Source organism: Microtus oregoni, unplaced genomic scaffold (assembly GCF_018167655.1).
Source record: "Microtus oregoni isolate MIOR12 unplaced genomic scaffold, Mior012 000006F_ref0000085, whole genome shotgun sequence".
NCBI classification, from domain to species: domain Eukaryota; kingdom Metazoa; phylum Chordata; class Mammalia; order Rodentia; family Cricetidae; genus Microtus; species Microtus oregoni.
Window position 1 is genome coordinate 27,465,930 of NW_024543065.1, and position 17,782 is coordinate 27,483,711.

General features: G+C 46.3%; 1 protein-coding gene across 1 annotated transcript in view; it reads right to left on the reverse strand.

Moving 5' to 3' along the window:
* Window positions 1-15,221, reverse strand: part of Fig4 (FIG4 phosphoinositide 5-phosphatase) — a 109,549-nt gene extending 94,328 nt beyond the window's left edge. The window contains exon 1 of the mRNA XM_041653675.1: window positions 14,964-15,221. Within this exon, the coding sequence (XP_041509609.1) occupies window positions 14,964-15,029 (66 nt within the window). The 5' untranslated portion in view covers window positions 15,030-15,221. The remainder of the gene's footprint in view (window positions 1-14,963) is intronic.
* Window positions 15,222-17,782: the final 2,561 nt, after the last annotated feature.

The window sequence follows — 17,782 nt, forward strand, 5'->3', positions numbered from 1 at the left end:
TAGATAGATAGATAGATAGATAGATAGATAGATAGGTCAGCCATAATCTGGTGGTCCTCGATTTCAGTATTAACCCAAGAAAGAAACTATGGGCATTTTTAGACATATACAGGTAAACAATAAATGAGTAAAAGTTTTCTACTTTTTGAAAATTTTCTATCAAAATAAGAGCATAAATCAAGAAACAGGTAATCATGTGATCCAAGAAGCAAGGACATTGTCAAGGAGAGGAAATAACAAGGCCATGAAGGATGAAGGAAGAAGCCACAGGACAACAGTGCGCTGGCCTGGGGAACAGCAGTGCAAAACTGAGCCGTAGCGTCAAGATGAAGTCTACACAATCCTTAGGGACACACAGGTGCTGAAAGATTTACATATCTGGGCAAAAGCTAGGGCTAAACTCATCACACAGTTATGGTAACAGCTACGGCTTTGGGGGGAAGGAGAAGAGAAAAGATAAAATCCCAGAAGCATCAGGGGCAAAAGAGCAGCAACTGGGGCTGCAGAGATGACTCAAAGGTTAGGAGCACTGGCTGCTCTTCTGGAGGACCTGTAACTCTAGCTCCAAGGGATCCAGCACCCTCTCCTGACTTCCACAGGCACGCGCGCAGACACACACACACACACACACACACACACACACACACGGCTTCCACAGGCAAACACACACACACACATGGCTTCCATAGGCAAACACACACACAGCTTCCACAGGCACACACACACGCACGGCTTCCACAGGCACACACACACACGCACGCTTCCACAGGCACAAACACACACACACACACACGCTTCCACAGGCACAAACACACACACACACACACACACACACACGGTTTCCACAGGCACAAACACACACACACACGCACGCACGCGCATGCAGGCGTAAATAAATAACCTCTTTTTAGAAACACAATAAATGGAGCAGACCATCTCCACACATCAGACAGGTGTCAGCCTGGATACGGTGATCACGAATGAGGCACACAGAACCCACAGGGCTGGGGATGCATGGCTTGGGCAGCCTGCATCTCTAGCTCTGCTGTGTGCAGCATAGACAACTTGCTGAGGGATGTGAAACTGACACGAAGGGAGGGGAGGTAGATAACGAGATAGTGGGAAAAAAAAAAGAGCTGTACTGAAGAGAGCAGAGTGGCTTCTGAAAATCAAGTGTCGTTGTTCAAGAGGAGCTTAACATGTGTTGGTGTCTGACGGTGGCGTTGTAGAAAGACGAGCGTGTTTCTAAAATATATATAGGAAACCCAGAAGGGATTCAATAGGCAATCCATTTAACAGGAAACTCCGAAGTTACTAACATTATCCTCTCCTTTTATCATGATGGCTAATTAATCATTCACTTTTCATCTGGGGGAGAAAATCAGTCTTCTGGAAAAGGAAGAGATTTCAGGTTGGGTGACAGCTTCAATTAATGTTCAACTTGACTTAAACTTTCGGATGACATGTATTACTTTTAAAGAGCATCTTGAAGTTGATTCTCATGGATACACAGTGTTGCAGGACCGCTGTCTCCATATTGAATCCAGGGGCCCAGCAGTGGGTTCATGCAGCCCAGAAGCAGGGAGCAAGCCTCCCAGTCCACAGGCATGGCCACGTCCGCCTGTGGTAGATCCAGGCTCACCCAGCCTGACGGGCTGGGAGGCTTCATGCTCACTGCAGACCTAGGCGTGAAGTTCTGTCGCCCCAAACCACACCTGAACTGCTGTAACTCTGCTCCTCTCTTCCAGGGGGCACTCTTGGGTCCCCGGCTCCAGTTCCTCAGCCAACCTTATCTGACTAGTCCCCCACTCACCTGTGAACACCATGCAGCAAGCAAACTGGTTTCACTCAGGATAACTTCAAGTGGCTAAATCTCCTGGAGCCACTCCGGCTCTCGCTGAACTGTGTAGTATTAGGACTGGATAGGACCTGAACCATGGAGCAGTTAAAGATGAAACACAAGTCCCCAAAGCAAACAGCAGAAGGAGGGTGCTGGTACCAGAGGAGGGGATACGTTTGCTAGAAACTGGTCTTTCAAACACTACAACCTCCTGTGACTCATCTACCACCCCTTTCCTTTCCTCTCCAAACAGGTCTCGAGATAGAACTCTAGGCCCCGGAAACAGTGACAAACTGAACCACAGCTCAGGAGCAAACATACTCCATGGCCTTCCTAAGTGAAGGCCAGGGGATGAGAGGCAGCCATCTTGCATACTGTTTTCCTCAACGTAGCTCCTAATTCTTTCATCACCAAGTAATATGCTCAACCAACCAAAGAAAAGCGTGCCCTCTTCCTTCAAATATCTGTCAACTAAAACCTTGTCAATCTTTCTAACAGAGCTGGGAAAATGGTTACGAATCTCACTCGAAGTGATAATGGACGGACGTACAGCTCAACTGCAAAAGAGGAGGAGGAAGAAGAAGGAAGAAGAAGAGGAGGGGCGGGAGAAGGAGGAAAAGGAGAAGAATCCATTCCCATCCTATGAGTTTGGTTCCACTGTACTTATTGTCAGAGCTGGCATCACAGGCCAAGAGAAGGAAGATGTAAACCCAGAAAAAGGAGTTTTTAGGTACGGAAAACATATGTGCAATAAATGCCTCAGTAGCAGGCAGTCATTAAAGGATGTCTTAGTCTCGTTACCTGTTGCTGTAATAAAAATCCCCTGACAAAAGCAGCTTGGGGGAGCAAGGATTAATTTTAGCTCACAGGGGGACACAGTCCGTTAGGATAGGGAAGGCGTGGGGGCGGGAACATGAGGCCGGTCCATTAAATCTGTCAACAGCTTTCAAAAGCACAGAAGAATAAGCGGAGGCACACCTGTCCATGCTCAGTTTCATCTTCACACACACTCCAGCACCACACCCATTGGCCGGAGCCACCTCGGAGGGCCCGAGTCTTTCCATTTCAATTAGCGTAACCAAAGCAATACCCCCCCCCCAGCCCCTACAGAAATGCTCACAGACCAACCTGAGCTAGACAGTTCATCAGTGGTACTCTTCCCAGGTGGCGCTCTATGTCAAGTTGATATAACTAACCATCACACATGGACAGACAAAAAACTACCAAACACTGACGTCAGGAATGAAAAGGCAAACTTTTCCCCAAAACCTACAAACACTGAAAGGATAAACATGTTATTATTTGTAAGTTGATGCCAAGAAATTCGACAACTGGGATGAAAGGGACAAATTTCTTGGGAAACACAATTCATCAAAACTTAAGATCCATCTTTAAAAAAATAAAAAATAAAAAAATAAAACTATGTATTCCCCTATTATCAAAACTCACCCACAAGCAACTCAAACACAACGCTTCACTAATGAATTCCAAGAGACACCGAAAGGGGAAATGTCAGTCACATATAATCATTTCAGAAAGGAGAGGAGACATTTCAATCTAGTTCTCGAGGCCACAGAAGCCCTGATATCGCTGGTGATGGCTCAGTCGGTGGGGTGCTTACACCCAGGTCTGAGGACCTGAGACCATCTCCGGGATCTGTGAAACGGGGAAGAAGACTGAATCTCTGACCCCCTCTCTGACCCCCACTTGTGCACCGTGTCAGGGGCTCACACACAAAAAATAAACAAAACTAAAAGTTCAAATCGGAAGTGGTAAAGAAATGATAAACCAACAGCCTAAACATGAAATATTTAACCAGTGTTAATTAGCACATATTCTCGTGTGAGAAACATTACAGCACTAAGATACATTTCTGCAATCCAAAGTTTAACATTTAAAATAAGGTTAATAACTGTAACTGGCTATAGAAAAAAAAAACAAAGAAAATAGTAAAGATGAGAAATGACAAAATTTAACACCTATTCATGATTTTTTGATTTAAAATGTTTCATGTGTAGGTGTGTTTCACCTGCATGTATGTCTATCCACCATGTTTGTGCAGTAAGTTCCTGAGAGGCCAGAGGAAGGCCCCACTGACTGGAGTTACAGACCACGGTGAGCTGCCACATGGGTGTGGGAATCAAATTTAGGTCCCCTGGAAGAGCAGGTAGTGCCCTTAAATGCTAAGCCACCTCCTCAGCCCTTCATGATTTTTTTTTTTAAAGTTCTTAGCAAACTGGGAATAAAAAAAAAAAAAGAATCTTCCTCAATCCAATAAAAGGCATCTGTGAAAACCCACAGCACACCACATCCTAGCAAAAGACTGTGTCTTTTTCCTCTAAGAACAGAAGAAAGGCAAGTGTGCCTTCTCTCACTACCCTCATCATAGCCATCACCATCACCATCACCATCTATGCCCCGGCAATGCTCAAGCACGCCTGGGCAGCCCGTTTATGGCGGTTCTCCAGTTGTCCCTATCCTGAGCAGTCCTAGGTGTTTGTGTTATTGTCAGATCCAAAGTTCCACAGCCTTCCTTTATGTAGTCTATCCAGTGTTTTGGGGGTCTTCCTCTTCGCCTTATCCTGTGAACTCCTCCAAGCAGTGCTATCTTCGGGTATCTGCTGTCATTTTCAAAACATGGCTGAAATATCTCAAGCACCGTTGCCGTATCCTGTAGCTTACTTCCTTCTGTAGATGGAGATGCTGTTTCTTAATGTCATTGCTGCGTAGCCTATCTCTTCATGTGACTCCTAGACGCCTCCTGAGACACGCCATCTCAAACACATTCAGCCGCTGTTCTGAGGAGCGATTCATTGTCCAGGTCTTGGAGTTGTAAAGGAGGCAGCTCAAGACAAGTGCAATTTTGTTGTTGTCCTTATATCTCTTGCTGACCAAACTTTTCTAGTGCCTGAAACGCATGCAGCCTTCGCTATCTTTCTCTGCCTCTTGATGTTTGAAATAGTTCCCTCCTTTGAACTGAGTTTTCCTCCCAGATAGACAAAGTTGACTGTTTGCTTGAGGTTCTGATTCTTTATTACAATGTGAAAGTTTGGAAAAGACTTACATGTCTGTTACACTGACTTCAGGAAGGCATTCGATAGCATTTGGAGGAAAGGACTTTGGGAAACAATGAGGTTCTACAGGTACCCAGAGGAAATTACAAGAACACTAGAAAATGCGTATAAAGATACCTTTGCATCAGTCAAAGCCTGTGGAGAGCTAAGTGATGAGTTTAAGACAATCGTAGGAGTGTTGCAGGGGTGTGTTCTCTCACCACTGCTCTTTAATATATTCCTGGAGCTAACAATAGCAACAGCCCTGGAGGATGTGGAGATAAGATGCAGATAGGTGGTGTGCGCATCAATAACTTGCGTTTCGCCGACAATACAGCACCACTTGCTGTATGTCCAAATGAGCTACAGGCCACGGTAAATAGAGAGGTGAAAGTCAGTGAAACCCTTGGTATGAACATAAGCATCAAGAAGACTGAGATACAACACGTGGGAAGGGCGCACAAGGATTTTAACATTGTAATAAGGAATCAGAACCTCAGGCAAACAGTATCTTTTCTAGTGACTTCTAATGTAGTTTTGTACTAAAAGTCTAAGCCAGTGCTGTAAGGAAAGAAAAGAAAAAAAAGGCACCCTTCTTCTAATGTCGATCCTCCTTCTAAATGACATTTCAATTCTCCCCAAACCAGTCCACAATTCCAAAAAGTTGTGTGTGTGTGTGTGTGTGTGTGTGTGTGTGCATGTGTGCGTGTGTCTGTGTGTGGGTACAAGTGTATTGGAAAGCCCTGCTGTTTAAGGTTACAGACTACCATGTCTGGACAGCTCTCTGAGGAGTTTAGCACAAATGGAAGACTACCTTCTGCAACAGGGGTTCCTAATCTCTGCCTGACCTTATTTAGAGGCTGTCCCTGAGCCTGGATGCCTGACTTATCTTAAGTGTGACCTCTGACCCAGTTCCCTGCAAATGTTCCTCCTCTACTGGCTACATGAGAATTAGCGTTGCTCTCCAGCTTGTATGACAGAACCATACTGCCAAACTCAAATTAGGTGAAACCCCAGCTGCCGTCCCCATCCTACAAATGTTCCCCCGCTCCCGCCACACTCTAAAACAAAGCTGAGCTGTCTCACTGAAGCTCACTCCTGGAAGGCTGTTTCCACTTTACTGGAGACTGTACAAAGCTCTTCACACTGCATCTGTTCCCTCTGTCCTCGTAGACTGGTGGCCGGTGCCACTAGGAAAAGGGAAACTCCACACGTGTGCACATGTATACACGTATGTGGAAGTCAAAGGTCAACATAGGGCATGTTCCTCAACGGTTCTCTACAGGGTCTCTCCCTAACCTTGAGCTCACTGACTGGCTAGACTGGCTAGCCGGCAAGCTCCCAGTACCTCCCGTCTCCACCCCTGGGATAACAGGCACACACCACCATTTCCAGTCTCTCCTGTGGGTGCTAAGGATCCACCCCTGGGTAACGGGCACAAACCACCATTTCCAGTCTCCTGAGGATGCTGAGGATCCACATGGGATAATGGGCACACACCACCATTCCAGTATCTCCTGTGGGTGCTGAGGATCCACCCCTGGGTAACGGGCGCACCCCACCATTCCAGTCTCTCCTGTGGGTGCTGAGGATCCACATGGGATAACGGGCACACACCACCATTCCAATCTCTCCTGTGGGTGCTGAGGATCCACATGGGATAACAGACACACACCACCATTCCAGTCTCTCCTGTGGGTGCTAAGGATCCACCCCTGGGTAACGGGCACACACCACCATTTCCAGTCTCCTGAGGATGCTGAGGATCCACATGGGATAACGGGCACACACCACCATTCCAGTCTCTCCTGTGGGTGCTGAGGATCCACCCCTGGATAACGGGCACACACCACCATTCCAGTCTCTCCTGTGGGTGCTGAGGATCCACATGGGATAACAGACACACACCACCATTCCAGTCTCTCCTGTGGGTGCTAAGGATCCACCCCTGGGTAACGGGCACACACCATCATTTCCAGTCTCCTGAGGATGCTGAGGATCCACATGGGATAACAGACACACACCACCATTCCAGTCTCTCCCGTGGGTGCTAAGGATCCACCCCTGGGTAACGGGCACACACCATCATTTCCAGTCTCCTGAGGATGCTGAGGATCCACCCCTGGGTAACGGGCACACACCACCATTTCCAGTCTCCTGAGGATGCTGAGGATCCACATGGGATAACAGACACACACCACCATTCCAGTCTCTCCTATGGGTGCTGAGGATCCACATGGGATAACAGACACACACCACCATTCCAGTCTCTCCTGTGGGTGCTAAGGATCCACCCCTGGGTAACGGGCACACACCACCATTTCCAGTCTCCTGAGGATGCTGAGGATCCACATGGGATAACAGACACACACCACCATTCCAGTCTCTCCTGTGGGTGCTGAGGAACCACATGCTGACACAGCAAACACTTGACTGGCATCTACCACGACCCCTCAACAGAATTTTTTTATGGAAATAGGCAAGCATACTATAGAAGTCACAAAAACACACAAAAGTTCTAGAATAGCCAAGTAAGTTGGAAAAATATGTCTGACTCTAAGATGTAACTAGAATCTTCAAGAAGAGGTGGCAAGGACATAAGAAAACAAACAGAGAAAGAGAACAAAATAATTTCACCTTTATTTGTTCCGCCAAGTAATTTTTCACAAGCATGCCAAAGAAATTTAAAACAGGAAAAAAAGAGTCTGTTCAACATATGACACTAGACAATTATTACAGGTAAAAAAAAAAAAAAAAAAAACTTCAATCCTTATACTGACCAGTTTCCAGGATTGTGTTCAGATATCTGTGTGTTCACACGGTTCCACCCACAGAAAACAGGGCTAACTGGGGTGACCAACAGGCTATAGCAGAAATGATGGGAATGTGACTTCCAGGGCTACACCGTGAAGACACTGCAACTTCTTCCTTATTTCTGCCTCCCCTTCCCTCCTCCCCGCTCCCTCTCTCTCTTCTCCCCCTCCCCATGTCCCTCTGTCTCCTTTCCCCTCTTCCCTTTCTAGCTCTGTTGTGGGAATGCACAGTCACTGTATCTAGGGTAAAAATCAGAATGAGCAGTTGTTTTCAAGAAGTACTTAGACCTCGAAGAATTCATTGTAGAAAACAGTGATTGTTTCTGTTATCTACAGAGCCATTTTTCTGAAGGAGCTTCACAGCCTTTGTGTGACTTTGGTCTCAAGACTATCCCGGCACGCCAGGATATCCTGGGTTATTGGGTACTGCACACAGTGCACAATAAGGACTAAAGCTGCAGGGGGTGATGTTTTCCTCCAGAAAACATACAGATTAGATCAGGGCTTTGGTACAAGGAAGTTGTTTTACCCACACACCCCCTCCAAAAAGGACAACGTCTTTGTAACATAAAGAAATATGCCTTTGCACAGCTGGTCTAGGTTCAGCTCATAGAAAATGTTCACCCCTGGCTGGGTGGTGGTGGTGCACACCTTTAAACCCAGCACTCGGGAGGCAGAAGCAGGTGAATCCCTGTGAGTTCAAGGCCAGCCTGGTCTACAAGAGCTAGTTCCAGGACAGCTAGGACTGTTACACAGGGAAACCCTGTCTCAAAAAGACAAAAAGAAAAAAAATTCATCCCTGATGCCAGAGAGCCTAAAATTCATATTGGTGTGAACCTCTTTCTTTGACCGACCTCCCAACACAGAACACGTAAACCCGACCCCCTACTCACATCCCCAGAGCCAGTTGCCAATCATAAGGACAACTGAGGGGTCTTACAGAAACGTCCGTGAGTCAGCTGACCAAGCTGGATAAGTCACCTGGAATAAACCCCACATCCCATCGAAGCCTCCAGACGACTGTGTCTCAGGTGATGTTTAACTGTAACTTCTGAGACCTTGAGGCGGAGCCACCAGACTCCTGGTCTACTGAAATCATGTGAAATATTAAATGCTTACTGCTGCACAGATCCACTATTGGGGTGGGGTAACTTGTTACCACAGGTAAGTCATATAAAGCCTGTATCATGTTGCCCTGGCTAGCTTTATGTCAACTTGACACAAACCACTGTCATCTGAAAGGAGAGACTTGCAATTGAGAAAATGCATCCAGAAAAGCTTAGGACACTGTCTTTATCAGTGCTTGATGCGGAAAGCCCCAGCCCACTGTGGGTGGTGCTATCTGGGTGATCCCGGGTTCTCTAAGAAAGCAGGCTGAGCAAGCCAGGAGAAGCAAACCAGTAAGCCGCACACAGTCCCTCTCAATGGCTTCTGTCTCAGCTCCTGCCTCCACCCACCCTGTTTGAGTTCTTACCCTGACTTCCTTCAATGAACAGTGATGTGGAAGTCACTTATGCCAAACAAACCCTTTCCTCCCCGAGTCAGTTTAGTCACGGGGTTTCATCACAGCTATCAGAAAACCTAACCAGGGCATTGTCATATATAAAAGGATCTAATAGAAAATAGACCATAACATGAAAGCTAAAACTATGACTCTTCACTGAGACAAATATCATCATGACCTTGGAACAAGCAAAGGCTGTCTATAAAAAGCAATAAACACACACACACAAAAACTGAGTAAGGTCAGAAACTGCAGCCCATGTTTATAATCCCAGCACTGGGGAGGCTAAGGAAGGATGGTCATGACTTTGATAGTATCCTACACTACACGATGAGACCGTGTCTCACAGGGAGGAAGGAGGGAGGAAGGGAGGGAGGGAGGGAGGGAGGGAGGGAAGGAGGGAGGGAGGAAGGAAGGAAGGAAGGAAGGAGGGACGGAAGGACGGACGGACGGACTGGACTGGAAAACTGGCCTGTGGGTAAAGATTCCTAGCACCCACTGAAAGCGCACACAGGACCACATCTATAACCCCAGAGCTAGGGGGCAGTGCACACACAGGTGGAGCCTGGAAGAGGAGCACTTGCTGCCAGCCAGTCTAGCAAAACAGGAAGCTCTAGGTCCAATGAAAGACATTTAGTGTCAGCCTCTGGCCTCCATACTCCTCCACATGGACACACACAAACACACACACTTTTAAAATTTCTGTCCACCAAATGATCATTTAAAGTGATTGGATATTCTAGAAAAAAAGCTTTCATAAAACATATATGACAATGGACTTGATTGCAGAATACATAAAGAATGCCGACAAATCAGAAACACAAAAACAGCTCAGTTCCGTTTCGATCCTTCCGAAAGGAAGAGCAATGAGCACACGAGAGCATGTCCAGTGCCAGCGGTCATTAAGGAACAGATGCAATCAAATGAGAGCGCTGAGCTAGGACACGGGCCAAGGGCACTCCACAGACACTGCTGGCAGGAGTGTACACAGGTACAACTACTTCACAAGCCTGAGCATTCCCCAAGGAGCCAGGACATGTGACCTCTTCAGTGATATCATTCACACGTGTTTGCACACAGAGAAATGAGAATGCATGCACAAATACACTTTTTCTAGCATAGTCACAGATAGATTATTCATAGTCCAAATAAACAGGAAAAAATTGATAAGCAAACTGTGAACGCAGGCAATGATAAAAGGTGCAAACTCGGGTCTGGAGAGATGGCTCAGAGGTTAAGAGCACTGACTACTCTTCCAGAGGTCTTGAGTTCAATTCCCAGCAACCACATGGTGGTCCACAACCATCTGTAATGAGATCTGGTGCCCTCTTTTGGCCTGCAGGCAGACATGCTGGCAGAACACTGTGTACAAAATAAACAAATCTTTACAAAAAAAAAAAAAGTGCAAACTCCTGATATAACAAAAGAATGGATAAACTGCAAAAACATGCTGTACAAAATACAATGGACCTAACAGAATGTGTAGTACAATCCCATCATATGAACTGCTTTGTTTATTACAAGCAAGGTCTTACTATGCTATCCAGGCTGGCCTAGAACTTGAGATTCTCTTGACTCTGTCTTAGTGCTAAGATTATAGGCATATACTCTATCATGTCCAAATACCCATTACGTGAAATTTTAAAACAAGCACATGTAATCTAGTGTGTGTGTGTGTGTGTGTGTGTGTGTGTGTGTATGTGTATGTATATACAGGATAGTAGGAATGGTGAGATTGCTGAGTACTTGATGCTCTTCTGGTGGACCCAAACTTAGTTCCCAGCACCTATATCAGGGAGCTCAGAACTCCGGATCCAGGAGCTCTGATGCCCTTCTCAGAACTCCACAGGCACCTGCATCCATGTGGCATACACACAGAGAGATATACACATGCATAGACATAAATAAAAATTAAAGTAAAACTTCCCTTTAATAAAAGAATTTTTAAAAATCGAACATTAATTGCCAGAAATGGAATGGACAGTTGACTGTGGTTTGAATGAGGATGGCCCCCATATATTTGAATACCTGGCCCCCCGTTAGTGGAACTCTGTGGAAAGAATTAGAAAGTGTGGCCATGGCCTTGGAGGATGTGTGTTCCAAAACCCATGCCATTCCCAGGGACTCTCACTCGGTCTCATGGTTGCATCTCAAGATGTGCGTCCTCAGCTACTGCTCTAGCACTGGGCCTGCCAATCTACTGCCCTGTGCCCACCATGATGACCACAAACTCTAGCCCTCTGAAACGATAAGCCCTAAATAAACATTTTCTTCCTAAGTTCCCTGCCATGGTATCTTATCACAGCAAAGAAAAGTAACTAGGCACACAGAGAACTTTCTCAAGCAGCAGAGGTGTTTCACATCATAATAGTGTTGTGGGACGATGATCTTGTACCCCGTAAAGATTTGACAGTTGTACTGGTTTAATAAAATGCTGAATGGCCAGTAGCCAGGCAGGAGGTATAGGCGGGACAAGGAGAACAGAATTCTGGGAAGGGGAAAGACGAAGTCTGCAGTCGTCACCCAGACACAGAGGACGCAAGATGAGAATGCCTCACAGATAAAAGGTACTACTAAGTCACCCACAAACAAGAATTGTGGGTAAATGTAAAATGTAAGAGTAAATAAGAAGCCTGAGCTAATAGGCCAACCAGTTTATAATTAATGTAGACCTCTGTGTGTTTCTTTGGGACTGAATGGCTGCAGGACCAGGCAGGACAGAAATCTCAGTGGCTATAGAATACACAAAAGCATAGTTCTGCTCAAATTCCATAAGTTTAGATTTGTGCATTTTAATTTACACAATTTTGCCTCAAGACATAAAACTTGAAGAACAGCAAGCAGAAGACTTAGTGAAATGAATTTTAAGTTATGAAGAATGGCAGTGGCAACTCTCCCTGAAGGGGCCTGTACCCACACTTGGTCTGTCTTACTTTCCACATCTCTTCTTTGAGAGCCCCACACCTATGATTTCAGTGAGTCTTATCTTCTTCTTCCTAGTGCCTCTTTCTTAACTCTCATGCTTAAGATTCTGACACCACTTCGTTAAAAAAAAAAAATGACAGAATGTCAGTCATCCCAGATGAAAGAGGCACTCTGTCAACGTGATATGAAAAGGTTTACCCATTTAACCTCAATATCAATATTCAACACCTCAGTCTGGTTAGAAAGATTTCTACCAGCAGAAGGTTCCAGACTGTATTGTCCTAAACTCACTTTGCCTCACTCTCTGCTTCCCCAAATAAACAACGGTAGCAGTGAGAGTAACAGTGTAACGCACTGGCCTCTCGGCAACACTAAATACACTGGGACCTTAGAACAGGACAGCACAGGCCACTCTGCAAACGTCCCCATGATTCTCATGATCACAGCCTACAGGACAGCACAGACCACTCTGCAAACGTCACCCGTGATTCTCATCACAGCCTACAGGACAGCACAGACCATTCTGCAAACGTCCCCATGATTCTCATGATCACAGCCTACAGGACAGCACAGACCACTCTGCAAACGCCCCCATGATTCTCATGATCACAGCCTACAGGACAGCACAGACCACTCTGCAAACGCCCCCATGATTCTCATGATCACAGCCTACAGGACAGCACAGACCACTCTGCAAACGTCACCCGTGATTCTCATCACAGCCTACAGGACAGCACAGACCATTCTGCAAACGTCCCCATGATTCTCATGATCACAGCCTACAGGACAGCACAGACCACTCTGCAAACGCCCCCATGATTCTCATGATCACAGCCTACAGGACAGCACAGACCACTCTGCAAACGCCCCCATGATTCTCATGATCACAGCCTACAGGACAGCACAGGCCACTCTGCAAACGTCCCCATGATTCTCATGATCACAGCCTACAGGACAGCACAGGCCACTCTGCAAATGTCACCCGTGATTCTCATCACAGCCTACAGGACAGCACAGACCACTCTGCAAACGTCCCCATGATTCTCATGATCACAGCCTACAGGACAGCACAGGCCACTCTGCAAACGTCACCCATGATTCTCATGATCACAGCATATGTTACAATTTTCCACTCCTACCACTTACTCAGTTGCTAGTAATTTTATGTTTTATCTGAGTGGTGTCCCTTCATTTCTAAGCAGATGACTCAAAACCAATCTTTCTGTCTTAACACAAGAATAAATAAGTAAATAAACAAAGATCTACTTAACTGATAAGGACCAAGTTTCAGAGCTAATGCAGCCTACCACATATTGCCTGCCACTGTAGGGGAAGTCTTACAGTGAAGGAATTATGTCATGATTTGTCCACAGGGGCAGTGTCCAATTAGACCTGAGTCTCCCAACTCATCCTTCATCCCAGCACCTGCACTGTTTGTGGGTAACATTCCCAATCCCGCTTTTCCAGAGCTGGGGAGCTGGGTCTGCCATTGTGCCCATGCAATGTTCCTAGCACCCTTCTGATGCACCTACCTTTCCTGTGTGTGCCAAACCCTGACTAGCAGCTGGTGACTACGTGGTGCCTCAGGCATGTATGTATGTCAGGACCATAAAAGGTTTGATAAGAAAAGATGGAGTGAGACAGAAATAAGTAGAAAACCGCAGGGTGGGCACAGGGAACTCGAGCTGATGCGGTTTTACTGGATAATTAAGGCACAAAAGTGTACACAACCGAATCTCAAACATGTGTTTGCTGACCGCTGACTTGGGGCTAAATTAGGGACAGAGCGTACCCTCCTCAGCATAGGTGCCACTCAGGAGTTCTGAAAAATACATTCTGCTTTAGAAAGAACACAACATCTGAGTTGGGCCCCTGGAAGGCTCAGATTATCAGTGAGCTAAAATCCTATGTACCAATTTACTTACGTTTCTTACCAGGAACCCTCACCAGCACGTTTTACTAAAAGAAAATTTTGTTTCAATGCCAAAATGGTATTTCTGTGTGAGTCTCTGAAGAGAAGTGAAGGTATTTGTAAATCTTATTCCATTTCTGGTCTTAATCTAATCGAGTGGACTTGTTTCCCAAACTGATTTAGAACCAATAATTGTACACAGGAAACAAGGTAGACACTGCTGGAGTTGTGAGAAACTGGGAAGATAAATGCTTTCTTGTCCTCTCGAAGACTAGCTGCATTTCAATGCATGTACCTTATGAGATAGATACTCATCAGTTTGTGACCGGGAAGGTGAATTAACTTACACACTGATCCTAATATCATGGTGGAGTTCTGATTCAGGTAAGCTACACTCTAGTAACTTTGTTTTTCAACTCTACAAGCCAGAGAACTAGTAACCTAACTGTTCATGACACAGAACCCCAAATCTCAGCAAGACAGTGCAGAGTAACGCCAAATGCAGTGACAATATACCATGGAATGCAAAATTGAAGTTTCTAGGCAATGCTCAAAACGACTTCACTATGAGGAGTGGACTCGAGAACTTTAGCAGACTGTGAGAAAGTGGAAAACAATCATCGAGTAACACATTCAGAAGTTGTGTGTCATTCTTGTGTGCCACAAGCACCTGTTTGCATGAACATCTTCCAGCCAAGGCTCCTAAGCAGGACAGACACGCAAACCCACCAGTGTCTGGCTGCACGGCCCTGGCAGGCGAGCTCCCTCCGAGGTGTTTTCCACGGAGCTGCGGAGTTGGGAGGGGAGGGGGAGATGCGGGGTGCTGCCTCTGCCCTTCGATCCCACAGCGTCCCCTCACCCACCTCTGGCAGCGCGGCCCTCCCGCACGATCTGTCCCGCCGCAGCAGATACTCACAGCTCTGGTCTCGTAGAGCACCAGCTTCTGGACCGAGCTGATGATGGGAGCAGCGGCCGTGGGCATGGCTCCAGCCAATGGCGGCCCCACTACAGTGCACCAGGCCGCGGCCCGGGTCGTGATAGCGGTTGGACCGTCCCCGGAGACCGAGGGAGGAGACTCTGCAGAACCAGCTCACCAGACCCGCAGAGAAAAAGCAAAGCCGGAGTGCTAAAGCTTTAAGCAGCCGCGAACGCGGGCTGCTTCCGGATTCCCCGAGTCACACCTCCCATTAAGCCCCGCCCACACTCGAGTGGCGGGGGTTACAACAGGGGTAAGGCGTTGTTGAGGGCGGATGCTAAGGGCGCCATCTTTGTTAAGGTCAGCCTCCAAAAAAAAAAAAACAAAAAAAAACTGCTTTTTCTTGGTTCTTAAAGAAAGGAGGTCAGGTGACTAGAGTCTCCTTTCCAATTGCTTCTCCGTGTTGTAATTGGTCTGTTTCTTCCTGTCTACTCTTTTTTTTTTCTTGAAACCTATCTCAAAGTGGTCCTTCCCTGAATGCCTGTGATTTTTCACTCTTGTGTTGCCTATTTTATTCCTGTAAGAGTAGTAAAGTTCATGTGGCCCACGAATCTTTCCTGATCACTTCTGTGTGGCGCCGTTGGTATTTGCACATTTTCTGTGTGAGGCTAAACCGTCTGTGAATTCTAAAAGAGACGGCGCAGTGTTAGGGGAGCGCCCTGCTGTGGGGGCCGTTCAGCTTTAACGTAAGGCTCTTCCGTTTTGTTCTGGACTTAAGTGGACTGTAAGTAGACAATATATGTCCTCGCTCTGCTCATCCCTTCCACATTTGAGGGAAAGGGTACTTTCTAATTATGAACACAAAAGCAAACATTAAGTATTCACCCGAATTACAGCGCCACCCCCAGAGGCCCCGCCCTCCAGGGCCTTGCAAGCCGCTCACTGGTTTCCAGGGCAACCGCCCAACAGATACCTGGAGCCTCTGGAGGTAGCTGCTGCCGGGTCGGTCCACAGGGGCCAGGTAAGCAGTCCTTTCCCCAGGGGTGAAAGGACCATTGTCCACTGTCTGGATGTATTTTGTGTAATTTGTTATCAGTTTCAGGGAAGTCCACTTTCTGCGGGGACCCCCATACCAGTTTTTTTTTTCTTTCAAAACTAGACCCCATGTATCCATAAATCAACTTTCAAAACCGGTTCTTTTTTCATCGACTATTTATCTCACCGATGCAGGCCAAACACCTGCTACATAGTGTAAGATAGTAGTGGCTAAGCTAGCCTAGGGAGGAAGTGCTAAGTCCTCCCCCCCAGACCCCTCTATACCCCGGAATTCACTGCTAGAGGGGTCTCATGCTGACAAGATAACAAAATTTTAAAAATGCAAACACATAGCTGAATGTGATACTAGAGTTTGCTGTGGATTCCGAATGGGGACATTACAGGATTTCTTAAGTATTTGGGTATTTATTATTAGTTTCCTTTCAGAGTTTGATCCATCTTTTTATTGAGAAACTAGAAAACAGGCAGGAATATCAGTTCTGGGATTTTGTGTGTGTGTGTGTGTGTGTGTGTGTGTGTGTGTGTAAGAGAGAGAGTGTGTGTGTATGTAAAAGCCAGAGGTCAATCTGGATGGTGTTCTTCAGCCAACAAGCCCCAGGGAACCAGTTATCTCCATCTTGAATAGAATCTTTTAACTTTTTCATTTCATAATGGAAATCAACCCTTCCTAATGTAAGCTAAACATTTGCGGTGATTTGCTTTAGGAAAGTCACTTTTTAAAAATAAACAATTCTGATTTTCAAATATTGTTTTCGATTATTGTTTTATACTACAACTAAGCACTTCCCTTTTAGGACTTTCTTAGTGTGCATCTTCTAGAAGCAGAAAGAAAAAGACAATTTAAGAAAAAAAAGTACCAAGCTGCTTATAGAAGGGGCAATCCCAGGAAAAAGTGGCAAGGAAGGAAAGGAACTGGGAAGGGAGAATATTATCAAGCAAACCTCTTGGTTAGCTAAATTCCCTAGGGAATGAGGAGTGCATATCTTGGAACTATTCCCTTTCTGGGGATAAAGGACAGCGTGTTTTCACCAACTCCCAGAATTACTGGTTGAAGCCTGCTATGGCAGAGAGCACTGATATCTTGGAACTTCCTGTTTGTCTGAGCTCAGATGAGCAGGCAACAGCGTGGTCACACCGTCCACCCTGTGAACCACTCACACCCGCGCTCCCCACATCGTGGTCACACCGTGCCATCACCGATGATCCTTGAAAGTAGGGACTAGTTCCAATTTCTAAGAGAAAGGGACTTGCAGAAAGGAAATTAATGGGAGCAGCTGTGGAATTCACTGCTGAGGTCAGCCCTGGGTCCATACATCTCCCTCTTTACCGTTCATTCTAGGGCCAGGTCTAATGCGGGTCTAGTTGTTTGTCCTGTAGGTAGTCAGCTTTCATTCCTGCGTCTCAGCATGAAGATGTATGTCAGAGATTCCCCAGAGATCAAGATTACCTTCCCAGCCCCAACTATATGATCTCAGACCTCCTTCCACCTGCCAGACTCCTTCAAGGCTGTGGAGCCGAAAATGGCCAGTTGGTGGCAGAAGTTTCCGTTCTGTGAAACGACTGGGATCTCTGCTACCATCATCTCTCTTACAAACCGGAGCCAGTCCACGACCACCAGAGTCCTAAATTGTGAGAGGTGGCCCAAATCAGTCGCGGAATGATGGGGATCAGGAGCACTTCTTCCGTTACTTGACTCAGGGCATCTTCCTCATCTTTTGAAGTACGCTGATCTCTCTGTCCCACACAATACTAAACAGGGCCGT